The sequence below is a fragment of the Cetorhinus maximus genome, unplaced genomic scaffold (assembly GCF_964194155.1).
Source record: "Cetorhinus maximus unplaced genomic scaffold, sCetMax3.hap1.1 HAP1_SCAFFOLD_1418, whole genome shotgun sequence".
Taxonomy (NCBI): Eukaryota; Metazoa; Chordata; class Chondrichthyes; order Lamniformes; family Cetorhinidae; genus Cetorhinus; species Cetorhinus maximus.
The window spans coordinates 36,186-49,408 of record NW_027597359.1 but is presented as its reverse complement, the minus strand read 5'-3'; the positions used below and the strand labels follow the sequence as shown (position 1 = coordinate 49,408).

Genomic DNA, 13,223 nt, shown 5'->3' with positions numbered 1-13,223 from the left:
AACAAGCGTCCACCGCACCCGTTAAAATGGTGGGATCATCCGTTTGCTGTGCTCCACATTAGTGCACGGAGACAGGTTGTATTTTATTGCACCTTCCGTAATTTTCGAGCCTGATTGTGTTTGTAATGTAACTTTGCAAATTTTACAAGTAAAACATATTTTGGGAGGGAAAAAGCCGGATTGGCTAGAGTAACAAAAATCGGGTAGATTTCTCCTTCGGGTGTTGGTCAGTTTCCATTTCCTCACTTACCTGGGCGCCCAATGGGTGCTGCACCACAGCGTAAGTCGCCGAATCAGCATTGGCTGCGGGGACACAAGTGACGCGACTTGCCTTCTTCTTGATTGTGTAAAAAACGCTCAAATAGCAAATACTTTATTTTTAAGAGAAATTGCGTGCACTGTTAATAAATATCAGGGAGCGTTACAGATTGATAACACTATGCCTGAGCGGCAGACATGAGTTCCCTGCAGAGCCTTAACAATGCATTAAGGAGCAAACAGGTGTTGCATGCAGCAGGTAACATCTTGTTAATAGGCAGGATTTTCAGACATTGTCTTAACACTTCAGCTAGAGAGCAGCTCACCACCACCTTCTCAGGGGCAATTAGGGATGGGCAATAAATGATGGCCTAGCCAGCGACGTCCACATCTCATAAATTGATTTTATTTTAAAAGTTGGGAGACATTAAAGTGAAACATTAAAAAAAAGTGTTTGAAATTGCAGCAGGTAGCAGTGAATGACTATGACGAGCAAGAAAGGATCAGGTGACCTATCAAAGACACACCTCACCATCATGTTTGAATGATCATGGCAAAATATACCTTCCCTCTACCTCCCAACTGCATCTTCCTCTTTGTCCTCACATTCACCCCGCAGCCAGACTTCTCTGCATCATGTTTTCTTATATTCCTACATCTCTTTGTCAAATTGAACTCATTTACTGTTTCTCCAATCTATTCTGGTGAATTGGAGACAACAAATTGTTTCATTCACACACACATGTGAGAAATCATTGAGATACTCACCTCCTGACTCCCCAAACCCTGTCCACCATCTACAAGGCACAAGTCCGGAGTGTGATGGAATAGTCTCCACTTGCCTGGATGAGTGCAGCTCCCACAACACTCAAGAAGCTCAACACTGTCCAGGACAAAGCAGCCCTGCTTGATTGGCACCACATCCACAAACATTCACTCCCTCCACCACCGACGCACAGTAGCAGCAGTGTGTGTACCATCTACAAGATGCACTGCAGGAATTCACCAAGGCTCCTTAGACAGCACCTTCCAAACCCACGACTGCTACCATCTAGAAGGACAAGGGCAGCAGATAGATGGGAACACCACCACCTGGAAGTTCCCCTCCAAGACACTCACCACCCTGACTTGGAAATATATCGGCCATTCCTTCACTGTCGCTGGGTCAAAATTCTGGATCTCCCTCCCTAACAGCGCTGTGGGTGTACCTACACCACATGGACTGCAGCGGTTCAAGATGGCAGCTCACCACCACCTTCTCAAGGGGCAATTAGGGATGGACAATAAATGCTGACCCAGCCAGCGACGCCCACATCCCATGAAAGAATAAATAAAACATATGCAGTTTGTCCTGTCTGTGATTGATACCAGGCATGTGGCTGCAGGTATAGCCAAGTCTTTCTTTTCAAACACAAACATCTCCTGTGATTTAATAAAGTATCTGTGAATTTACAGCTTGGTCAGAATTCCGGAGTTAATCCAATTCGACTGGTCCAAGTTAATTTTTGTTGAAATTTTTACCAGCCTACTTTTTTTCACTTTAGATAATCAGATAATATTCTTCACAGGAACAAACTGAAACGAAACAACTACAACAGGGGGAAAAAAACAGAAAAAAACATAACACAACTCTTCCTATAATGATTCTCCTCAACAGACTCAGTCATATTAATAAGAAGATTCCTGCTCCAGTGAGTCAGATAAATGCTTTCTAAAATAAATCTCTCCATTGTCCCCAAGTGGTGGTCTTGTGGCATGGCAGGTAGTGTCTCTGCCTCTGAACTCAAGGGATCCAGGTTCAAGTCCAACCCCAGGACTTGATGGTCCAGGAAGGTGTGGGGGAGACAGTGGTGTAGTGGCAGTAACACTGGGCTAGTAATCCAGACGCCTGGGTGAATCCTCTGGGTGGGGGTCATGGGCTCAAATCCGACCTGTGGTAGCTGGTAGGATTTAAATTCAATAAATATAACTGGGAATTAAGCACTTATCTCAGTGATGGCAACCATGAGACTATCATTGATTGTCATAAAAAACATCTTTGGTTCACTGATGCCCCTTTAAGTAAGGAAATCTGCTGTACTTACTCAGTCTGGCCTACATGTGACTCCAGACCCATGGCAATGTAGTTGACTCTTAACAAACCCTCTGAAATGGTGGAGCAAGCCACTCAGTTCTAGGGCAAATTAGGGTGGGCAACAAGTGCTGGCTTAATTAAAAAAAACAAATTAGAACCTGCAGTTTTACAACATGAAGCACCACCCGCAAAGCCTAGAACATGATTATTCTGGTCTGTTGCCAGCGATAGACCAGACATGGATGAGTGACAGAATGACCAGGGTTCATTCCCCTATTTTCCCACATAAGGAACCTGGCCTCCATTAACTCTCCCCTTCACAACTCTTAGCTCATTTTCAGGATCAGGATTCTCAGGGTAAATCGTTTTAAGCAATAGCTCCATATATGCAGAAATTCTGATGCTTCAAATACCATTTATGATACCCCCATATGGTTAAGCTATGAGTTTCAGTGTTTACCAACTGCACACATACCTTTGTACCCTCACTGCGATCAGGATGATAACTGCAGTGGCTGCTCCAACTAGAATGACAATTATCCAGGGGAAGGTCCCTAAAATATTCAAAACATGATCCTGTTGTTCATTATTGCTCCAAGATTACTAAGTGATAATAAGATAAAATTTAACTGCATGTAACACTGGCACTTTCCTCTATATTGACATTAAAAAAAGCATGAATCTGAATTATCCCACCCTTTCCTCAAACTCAGGACTTTAATCTAGTCTGCCGCAGGGATTGGTGCTGAGGCCTCAGCTTTTTACAGTTCATATAAATGACTTGGGTGAAGGGGCTGAAGGGACGGTCACTAAATTTGCTGATGACACAAAGAGAGGTGGGAAAGGACACGTGGAGGCTACAAGGTGACATAGATAGGGTTAGGTGAGTGGACAAACATCTGGCAAATGGAGTATGATGTGGGCAAATGTGAAATTGTCCATTTTGTCAAAAAGAATGAAAAGGAAGCTTATTATCTAAATGGAGAGAGATTTCAGAGCTCTGAGGTTCAGAGGGATCTGGTTGTCCTAGTGCATGAATCATAAAAGGTTAGTTTGCAGGTTCAGCAGTTAATTGGGAAAACTGATAGAATGTTATCATTTATTGTGAGGGGAATTGAATTTAAGAGTAGGGAGGTTATGCTTCAGTTGTACAGAGCATTGGTGAGACCTCATCTGGAGTATTGTGTACAGTATTGGCCTCCTTATTTAAAGAAAGATGTAAATGTGTTAGAAACAGTTCAGAGAGGGTTGACTAGACTAATACCTGGAATGGGCGGGGTGTCTTATGAGGATAGGCCGGACAGGTTGGGCTTGTATCCACTGATATTTCGAAGAGTAAGAGGCGAGTTGATTGAAACCTTTAAGACCGTGAGGGGTTGCGACAGGGTGGACATGGAGAGGATATTTAACCTTGTGGGAGAATCTGGAACTAGGGGTCACTGTTTAAAAATAAGGGGTCGCTCATAAAAGACAGAGAGGAGGAGAAATCTATTTCTCTCTGAAGGTAGTGAGTCTTTGGAACTCTCTTTATCAAAAGGCGGTGGAAACAGAGTCTGTGAATATTTTTAAGACAGAGCGAGATAGATTCTTGATCAACAAGGGGGTGGAAGGTTATTGGGGATAGGCTGGAATGTGGGGTTGAGGTTCCAATCGGATCAGCCACGATCTTATTGAATGGTGGAACAGGCTTGAGGGGCCGAATGGCCTACATCTGCTCCTAATTCATATGTATGTTCACATGTATCTCTAGACTAATCCCTGATGTGCTTTAATCGAGAAATCTTCACTGAACAAGGACAGGTCAGCATTTGAACTCAATCATCTTGCTAAGAACTGAAACTGGGTGTCACCTGTGTTTTATTGGCGTTGTTTTGCGTCCTGTGTGAAGCTACAACAAACATTTTAAGTTTGGTTTCACTTACGATAATCTCAACTGATATTTAAACTAATGAAATGGACGGACACAATATTATCTGCACCTCTCAGTCTCAGGGACAGTTTGCCACCTTTCAGTGCAGCTGAACTGCTTTGCAGAACAGTAACACCTGACCCTCACACAACTACCCAGGACAGTACCTACACTGCACTGTTCACACTACCGGGGTGATTATTTATTTTGAAAAATATACTTTATTCATAAACAAATATCTGAAAGAACATTGCAAAAGATTTCAGAATGGCCTTCACAAAAAGTGCAATCAGATTCCAGTTCTCCACATAGATCATGAGGTGCTCCAATACAATCAGTAAACATTACAGGCATTTCAACATGGTCATTACAGACAGTCCGACAGTGCAATGGTATTCAAGTTATCGACAGAGATCATGTTGCACTCTGAGGTGCTTCAGTACAATTATGATATATTTAACATTCACTACATACATTCAGTGTGAGTCATACAGCCCGAAGGGTCTGTACAATTCCCAGGCCCTCGGTGCGCTGTGGCAGAAAGGTCTTAGACAGCGACCTTTCCCCATTGAGCCTTTGCAGTGGCTGCTCCAAGCTTTAGTGCGTCCCTCAGTACCTAGTCCTGGACCTTGGACTGTGCCAGTCTGCAACACTCGGTCAGGGACAACTCTTGGAACTGGAAGACCAACAAGTTTCGGGCAGACCAAAGAGCGTCTTTCACCGAGTGACCACCGGGGTGATATCTAACACCACAGCATGGGATTTGCAATCTAATTGGGATTATATCTCCGGGTATAATCCACACATCAAGTACACATCCACATTATACTCACGGTGATTTGCCTCCTACTCTTTATGGAAATCCCATTCCTGAATCAACTTTTTCAATATCCCTGATAATCCAGTTCTATTTTCAGGATTAACTTGCTTCTCGGTGTTCCCAAGGAGCCTAAGACTAGGAGGCACAGTCTCAGGACAGGAGGTTGAGCAGTTAGGGCTGAGGTGAGAAATATCTTTACTCACAGGGTGCTGAATGTTTGAGGTTCTCTAGCCCCCAGAGTTGTAGAGGCTCATTCAGTGAGTGTGTTCAAGATGGAGATCGATAGATTTTAGTATTTAAGGGGGGTCGAGGGATATGGAAAATCAGGGGAGACTGTGTAGTTGAACTCAAAGACCAGCCACAATCCTAGTGAATGGCAGAAGAGGCTCAAAGGGCCAGATAAGACCATAAGGCATAGGAGCAGAAGTATGCTATTCAGTCCTTCAAGTCTGCTCCGCCATTCAATGAGATCATGGCTGATCTGAAAATCCTCAATTCCACTTTCCTGCCTTTTCCCCATAACCCTTGGTCACCTTACCAATTAAAAATCTGTCTATCTCAGCCTTGAATATACTTAACGACCCAGCCTCTACAGCCCTCTGCGGTAAAGAATTCCACAACCCTCAGAGAGAAGAAATTCCTCCTCATCTCTGTCTTAAATGGGCAACCCCTTACTCTGAGATTATACCCTCTGGTCCTAGACTCTCCCACAAGGGGAAAGAACCTCTCAGCATCTACACTGTCAAGCCCCCTAAGAATCTCATATGTTTCAGTAAGGTCGCCTGTCATTCTTCAAATGGCCCGCTCCTCTCTCTATACCTCATGCTGTTCTGAATATTGCCAGGGAAACCTCAGCCTGAAACAGCTCTCCCTTCACCGATATGGAACAGGGAGGACTGAGGATGCAGCAACTCAACAACGTCCAGCAAAACCTTTCCTCTAACAGTGCCAGAAAGCCTGGCTTCACACAGGGTGTGATTAATCCAGAAATTTCTGTTGAATTAAAGGTCGCAAGGTGCTTCTATTGTTTTATTCAATTGATGTGTTGCAGTTTTGATGAATAAAAGTGATGATAGACACAGGTAAAAGCAGAGAATACATTAAACATACATGATGCCCACCTGTAATTTCAGTGAGTTGGTGACCAGTCAGAAACTGGACACATTCACTCCTGAAATGAACAATGGATCCGGCATAATGTTACAGATTATTGTTGGCATCTCTGCCACAGCGGAGCAGCTATTTGCCAATACCAAGGCAGGGGGCAAACTGAGGACAGCAATTAAAGGGCAGGATATTTAAGGATGTACCTGGTAAGTGGAGCCAGAATTCTCTCACCCTGACACCGCGTTCGTTCTCTGTAATGCACCAGATCAGCTTCCCAGACCCAGTTGGGTGAACCAGTATGAGGGAACTATTCACCAAGCCACCATCCAATGTCCAGGAGTGGACTCCAACCTCTGAGCTGTTCCCAGTGATGTTTCTCCCGCTGAGGTGCCATGTGGTGTTTGCTGGTGGCTTGGCTCTCACACTGCAGGTACAAACAACCCCATTCTTGAAACAGGTGCAGGTCGGACCTGATACTATTGTGGGCTTATCTGAAAAAAAAACAGAGGGTTTCACTTACGATCCTTTGACTCATGTAGTTATCGTGCGTAAATCAAACCCAAGCGTGTGCTATTTGACCAACTGGAGGAGCTAGTGTCACTAACAACGATTTATATGTCGACATTGAAATAATTACACATCCCAAATCGCTCCAGAGACGTGTTAGCAAACAGAATATGAGACCAGCCACATGAGTAGATGTATTATGGAAAGCCACAAATGTTCGGTAGGGGGCCTGATTTTAAGCAGCGTCTCAAAGGAGGCGAGTAGCTCAAGAGAATGTTTGAGGATGGGGATTTTAAACATTTTGGTCCAGTCGGCTGAAGGCATGGCCACCAATGATTCAGCCTTTGAAACCTGGGATGGGCAAGAGGCCGAGAGGTTGAGGGGGGCAGAGATTTCGGAGGTTTCTGGGGCCGCGGGAGAGTTACAGGGATAAGGAGGAGAGGTAACATGGAGAGATTTGAAATCGAGACACCTTTTTAAACATAAGATCGGGCCATCGCTGGATCGGGAGCCGCATGTGTTCAATGTGAATCAGTCATATTACATTCGGTTGATCGTTCATCAGTGACCACTTTCCCAATTTCTAGTAAAGCACTAACCCCAGTTTACATCGAGCCAATGAGCAGCCAGTTAAACTCTCCTAGAGGTTATGGACTATCCCTGAGATACAAATTCCGAACAATCTCTCAGGGAATCTGTCAGATCTGATGAACACCTCACTGACATCCAATCAGTTTGTTCCCTCTGTTTCACGTTGTAAAATGGATCATTTCTCATTGGGAAATACTTGTCAGGTCTCAGCCAGCAGCAGCAACTCGAAGAGCCTCGTGTATTGAATGGAGGGATTGTCTGTGTCCATCCAAATCCCTCCACAATCAGCACCAGGATCACTGGCCACCTTCGCCCTACAGAATAAATTGCTGCTTCTTCACTTGCCACCCATCCCATCCCATCCCATCCCATCCCACCATTTGGTTGACCCCCAAGCTGAAATCCATCCCCCGGGGCTCGGCATTCTCTGCTTGGTTTATTCCCTCGATTGGGCCAATCCTTCTCCAGTTTTACTGACCTTTCTGGGGAGAGAGCTGACATTGGCCCCTGACCTAATTGTGTGTTCACACTGGAGAACATAACCCCGATTTCAGTTTCTGTCATTGGGGTTGTTGGAGTCCCCCCACCGTGTGTATCTGTTTAATTTACATTGCACAGAAATGTGTGTGGAACTCACGGCGGTGCCCAGACTATTTCCAGCCACGCACCAATATTCATTCCCCCTCATCTTCGGGACGAACGTTATGAATGAACAACTTCAGTTCCCCGGTCGAAGAACTGCTGATCGCTGCCCCCTGTCGGGTCAATGTTAAATTGACCTGTGAGGTCCCCCGTAGCCGCGCAGCACCCTAACAATGAACTTCCTTCCACTGTTCCTATAGAAGAATTGGTGACTGGGTTCCCCAACGCACCTGAAACACACGAGGTCGTTGGTGCAATGAGAAAATGAAGAGTTTAAAACAAAACACAACTCGGGTAACAAGAAAAGGAGAATATTTTCTAGATAGGCAGCTTATTTTGTTAACTGGTCTGAAAAAATAAATAGTTTGTGGTTTCTGGTGTCCAATCCCTTGAGCATATTGTAAACTTTAACATATGTTCACTCGGCATATTTCTCTTCTTGGGGTCAAAGAGTTGTCTATCTGCCTGGCCAAACTTCTACTCAATTCATCCACCAATCAAGACCCCATCCTTCCCAGATCAAGAGTGTGACATTTCCCATCATTTGCAGATTGGTGTTGAGCTCAGTTGCAGTTTCAAGGCCAATATCCCAGCTAGCTCCACACAGACACTATGTTCAAATTACTCTCTGATTTACACCGTCTCATGGGTGAGTAGCCTGTGGGATAATATTGGGTAGAAAACAGACCCATGGGGCCACCAACGCCATTTCATGGGTCAGCGTCAATGTTAAATAATAGAATTGACAAGAAATAGCTGGTGTATTGACTATGGGCAGAAGGGAGACTCAGCCCTTAGAGTCTCTCCTGCGAGTGAAACAGATCATGGCTTATCAGTATTTTAACCAGATCTGTCATGGAGTCATAGAGGTCTACAGCATAGAAAAGGCCATTCGGCCCATCGAGTCTGCGGGTCAAACAAGTACCTAACTATTCTAATCCCATTTCCCAGCACTAGGCCCATAGCCTTGTATGCCATGGCATTGCAAATGCACATCCAAATACTTCTTAAATGTTATGAGGGTTTCTGCCTCTACCACCCTTTCAGGCAGAGAGTTCCAGATACCCATCACCCTCTGGGTGAAAAAATTCTTATTCACATCCCCTCTAAACCTCCTGCCGCTTACCTTAAATCTATGCCCCCTGGTTATTGATCCCTCCACCAAGGGGAAAAGTTCCTTCCTGTCCACCCTATCTATGCCCCTCATAATTTTATACACCTCAATCATGTCCCCCCTCAATCTCCTCTGCTCCAGGGAAAATAACCCCAGTCTATCCAATCTCTCCTCATAACTAAAACTCTCCAGCCCAGGCAACATCCTGGTAAATCTCCTCTGCACCCTCTCTAGTGCAATCACATCCTTCCTATAATGCAGATTCTAGAACTGCACACAATACTCTAGCTGAGGCCTAACCAGCGTTTTATACAGTTTCAGCATAACCTCCCTGCTCTTATATTCTATGTCTCGGCTAGTAAAGGCAAGTATCCCATATGCCTTCTTAACCACCCTATCTACCTGTCTCGCTACATGCACACCAAAGTCCCTCTGATTCTCAGTACTTCCCAGGGTCGTACCATTCATCGTGTATTCCCATGCCTTGTTTGTCCTGCCCAAGTACATCACCTCACATTTATCTGGATTAAATTCCATTTGCCACTGATCAGCCCATCTGACCAGCCCGTCTATATCCTCCTATGATCTAAGGCTATCCTCCTCACTACTTACCACCCCACCAAATTTCGTGTCATCCAGGAACTTACTGATCAACCCTCCTACATTCAGCTCTAAATCGTTTCTATATACCACAGACTGCAAGGGACCCAACACCGATCCCTGTGGAACTCGACTGGACACACATCCAGTCACAAAAACACCCCTCGACCATCACACCCTCTGCTTCCTGCCACTCAGCCAATTCTGGATCCAACCGGGTCCTCATAATCCTTCAATCCCTTATTTAAAAATGAAATCTCTCAAACTCAAGTGTTTAAATTTCCAGGCGAACCCACAGGCTGATTCTGAGTCTATTTGCCGACAGCGGGTTTAAATAAAGCCGAGAGCAGATACCTACCCTGAACCTCCTCCAGTCGAACAGCTTCCTGAGCAATTCTCCAGCCATCAGCGCCAATAAATTCACAGGTCAGCGTTTTCTCCTGGTGATCCAGTGATGGGGTGAGGATGAAAGTTGATGAAACCGTCCAGGAACCCGCGAAATTCCTCCTGATTTTTTGCGCAGTTTCAGCGTCTGACAGATTCGGAGGCGAACCCGCGTCTTGAGCCCAATTCAGCTTCAAATTGGACTCTAAACAACTCAACTTGAAGAACCTGAGCGAGCAGGTCAGATTGGCTGGTTTTCCGACGATCAGTTGCCCAGGTGCTGAGATCCGCAATTTCTCTGTCGGGGGGCAAAGGGGATTTGCGTTGGCCAAGATTCCAGTTTACAAATTAATCAGGGAAGAACAAAGTGTGAGAAAAAAATCACATTCGTGAGTGAATTCCCTTATTATTCTCTCTGTTCTCTCCTCCAGACTAAACTCCCCACGTTTCCCAGAGTAACCGAATCAATCAGAACCAACATGTCTGTGTTGGTCTGTTAAACATCTGCCCCTTTTTTTACTGTTGAATTATTCACACTATCGGCCAATGAATTCTTTGCTTTAGTAGCCAGAATTGGGTATTGATGCTCTTTTCCTGACCGGCAAAGTTTGACAATTAACCGGCCAAAAATGTGGAAGGCGGGTAGGTCAATTCCTCCTTTGGATATAATTTGTTGTACACCAGACTGCATCCCCTACCTGCGAGCTGTTTTCTCCCTCACTCAGCTTCCTATTCTTGCTCTGGAAGGGCCATGTTAAACTTGAATTGTACCTTCTGAGGGAGGTTTTGATATTTTCAATTTATTCTTCACGTTGCGTTAGATAATGACATTTTCCAGGTCTCTCTCCCAGACATTAACAATGAATGGGATCTCTTGGGGAACGAGTCTTTAAAACAAAGTTATGCCATTGAGTGTTGATATTTTAAATGAATGTTTCACTTTGCACTGGATGGTCACGCTTTCTAGATCTGTATCGCAGACATTAACAGTCAATTAGATCGCGAAGGTAACGAGTCTGAAGGACAGGTTGTTGCAACTGTACAAGGCATTGGTGAGACCGCACCCGGAGTACTGTGCACAGTTTTGGTCCCCTTACTAGAGGAAGGATGTAGTTGCATTGGAGGTGGTTCAGAGGAGGTTCACTAGATTGATTCCAGAGCTGTGGGGCTTGTCTTATGAGGAGAGATTGAGCAGTTTACGTCTATACTCGCTAGAGTTTAGAAGGAGGAGAGGAGATCTAATTGAGGTATATAAGATGCTAAAGGGGATTGACAAAGTAGACGTGGAGCGGATGTTTCCCCTTGTGGGGCATTCTAGAATGAGAGGTCATAGTTTTAGGCTAAGGGGTGGTAGATTTCAATCAGAGATGAGGAGGAATTACTTTTCTCAAAGGGTCCTGAATCTGTGGAATTCACTACCTCAGAGAGCAGTGGATGCCGGGTCACTGAATACACTTAAGGAGGAGACAGGCAGGTTTTTAATTAGTAACGGGTTGGAAGGTTATGGGGAGAGGGCGGGAAATTGGAGTTGAGGCCGAAATGAGATCAGCCATGATCGTATTGAATGGCGGGGCAGGCTCGAGGGGCTGAATGGCCTACTCCTGCTCCTAGCTCTTATGTCCTTATGTTCGGGCTCAGATTGTAGGACTGTCATCTCTGACTCAAGGGTGGGTGCAAATCCCACTCCAGAGATACTGAGCAGATAAAGGCAGTGACACATCATCAGTGACGAAGCGGTTTGGAAACGCCGGAGGTCAAGAAAGGCGCTATATAAATGCAGGGAATTCTTTCAGCTTTATTAAACGGAGGCTCGATGGGGTAGTAGGGTTCGAAATTCCCCCGATGCACTGACCTTGTCCACCTACCCTGTCCATTAGGAGTGTCAATCTTCGCAGAATGTTCAGCCCCCCAGTCAGGATTGAATGGACCTGCTCAAAGACCATTTCTAGATTGACACTTGGTAAGGGAGCAGCTCAGGGAGTTGCTGCCAGTTTACAATGTCAGTCACTTATCTGTGTTCAGGTCCATGCTTAACACACGCCTGGATAATGACCCACTGCGTCAGCCCTGTCGCTGCAGCCAATGACTCGGTAACAGTAACAGTAACATTGTCACCTTGGTCACCGAGAAGGTAGAACAATGACTAGTCAGAAATGAATGAAAAGCCTACCTCGAATACAGAGAGAGACAACAATTTGGCTCGAGTATTCTACGGAAGAACCCCTCTCAGTGGTGATCCTCACCCTGATGTGATACTCCCCTTCATCCCTGCTGCTGATGTTCTTTATTAATAAGGAGCATTGTCTCTCGGACAAGTTGCCCTTTAATCCAGTTCTCCCTCCGTATTCAGCGCCTGCACCGCCTGGATGTGCGGAATCGTAGACAACAGACGCCCCCTTTAACCACCGAATCTGCGGGTTGCTGCTTTTGGAGGGATGATCAAATGGACACGGGATCTCTGCACATGAACCTCTCACTGCCCACACGCTCCAGGGAATCTTCAGAGACCACCGGGATCTCTGGATAACTGACCAGAGAAATATAGATGACACAGCCAGCGGGATCTCCAATAATAAACCACTTACACTATCCCCTAAAATTCCAGCTAAATCCTGTTAATTTAGTCTGTAAACATCCACATCGATAACCATAAAAACTCAGCAAATTCCCAATGAAATTCTTCAAACCCCGCTAAATATTTCATCAACCAACTTAAAATCCACATTCAGAATTCAGTAAAATCCCTTAAAATACAGAATGAAGGTTCCAGTATGATCTGCATTGCAGCCTCTTCATAAACTTACAAATCTCGAATTAGCAAACTATCTCTATAGACAACCAATATCTTTTTCCCCACAAGCCTCCATCGGTTCTTATTAAAAGAATATTGCACCTTGGCTAAACAGCAGCAATGAGGGAAATAGTCTGCAACACCTCCATCTCTGCAGATCGGTTACCATCTAGAAAGGAAAGATCATTATCTCGGTCGGTTATGAAGCCTCAACCTGCTTCTGGGTTCCGCTGGCTGGTAATCGATTGTTTATCGATGATAATCGAACCAGAGGGTGGCGAGATCCAGCTGCGTGGCGCCCGACGGTCACTGGGAATCATTTTAACCTCCAGTGGTTTGTGAAACTCTTTCACTCTCCCTGAGCACCCCAGCTCGCCCTCTCCAGCAGCTACAGTCCGAAACTGGGCAGTAATGTGTGTCCCGCAG

General features: G+C 45.1%; 1 protein-coding gene and 1 long non-coding RNA gene across 2 annotated transcripts; both read right to left on the bottom strand.

The window, feature by feature from the left end:
* Nucleotides 1–250: 250 nt before the first annotated feature.
* Nucleotides 251–6,620, bottom strand: LOC144676200 (uncharacterized). Its single transcript, XR_013575274.1, has 3 exons — nt 6,372–6,620; nt 2,804–2,886; nt 251–334 (listed from the first exon to the last, which is right to left on the bottom strand). It is a non-coding gene; the product is annotated as an uncharacterized LOC144676200 (long non-coding RNA).
* A 1,348-nt stretch (nt 6,621–7,968) lies between these two features.
* On the bottom strand, nt 7,969–13,117 carry LOC144676199 (myeloid cell surface antigen CD33-like). The gene is made up of 4 exons (XM_078536686.1): nt 13,012–13,117; nt 12,177–12,533; nt 9,981–10,304; nt 7,969–8,138 (listed from the first exon to the last, which is right to left on the bottom strand). Exons 1-4 carry the CDS (start codon nt 13,115–13,117, stop codon nt 7,969–7,971), a joined length of 957 nt encoding a protein of 318 aa, XP_078392812.1.
* Nucleotides 13,118–13,223: the final 106 nt, after the last annotated feature.

Bases quoted from the DNA above. Each gene is read 5' to 3' on its own strand.
- LOC144676199 (XM_078536686.1), bottom strand. From the start codon at position 13,117: ATGATTCCCAGTGACCGTCGGGCGCCACGCAGCTGGATCTCGCCACCC. The intron at 12,534-13,011 runs GTTGAGGCTTCA...TTCTCTGGTCAG, and splicing joins CCAGCGGAACCCAGAAGCAG to TTATCCAGAGATCCCGGTGG. The intron at 8,139-9,980 runs GTAGGTATCTGC...CGTGTGTTTCAG, and splicing joins TCGACTGGAGGAGGTTCAGG to GTGCGTTGGGGAACCCAGTC.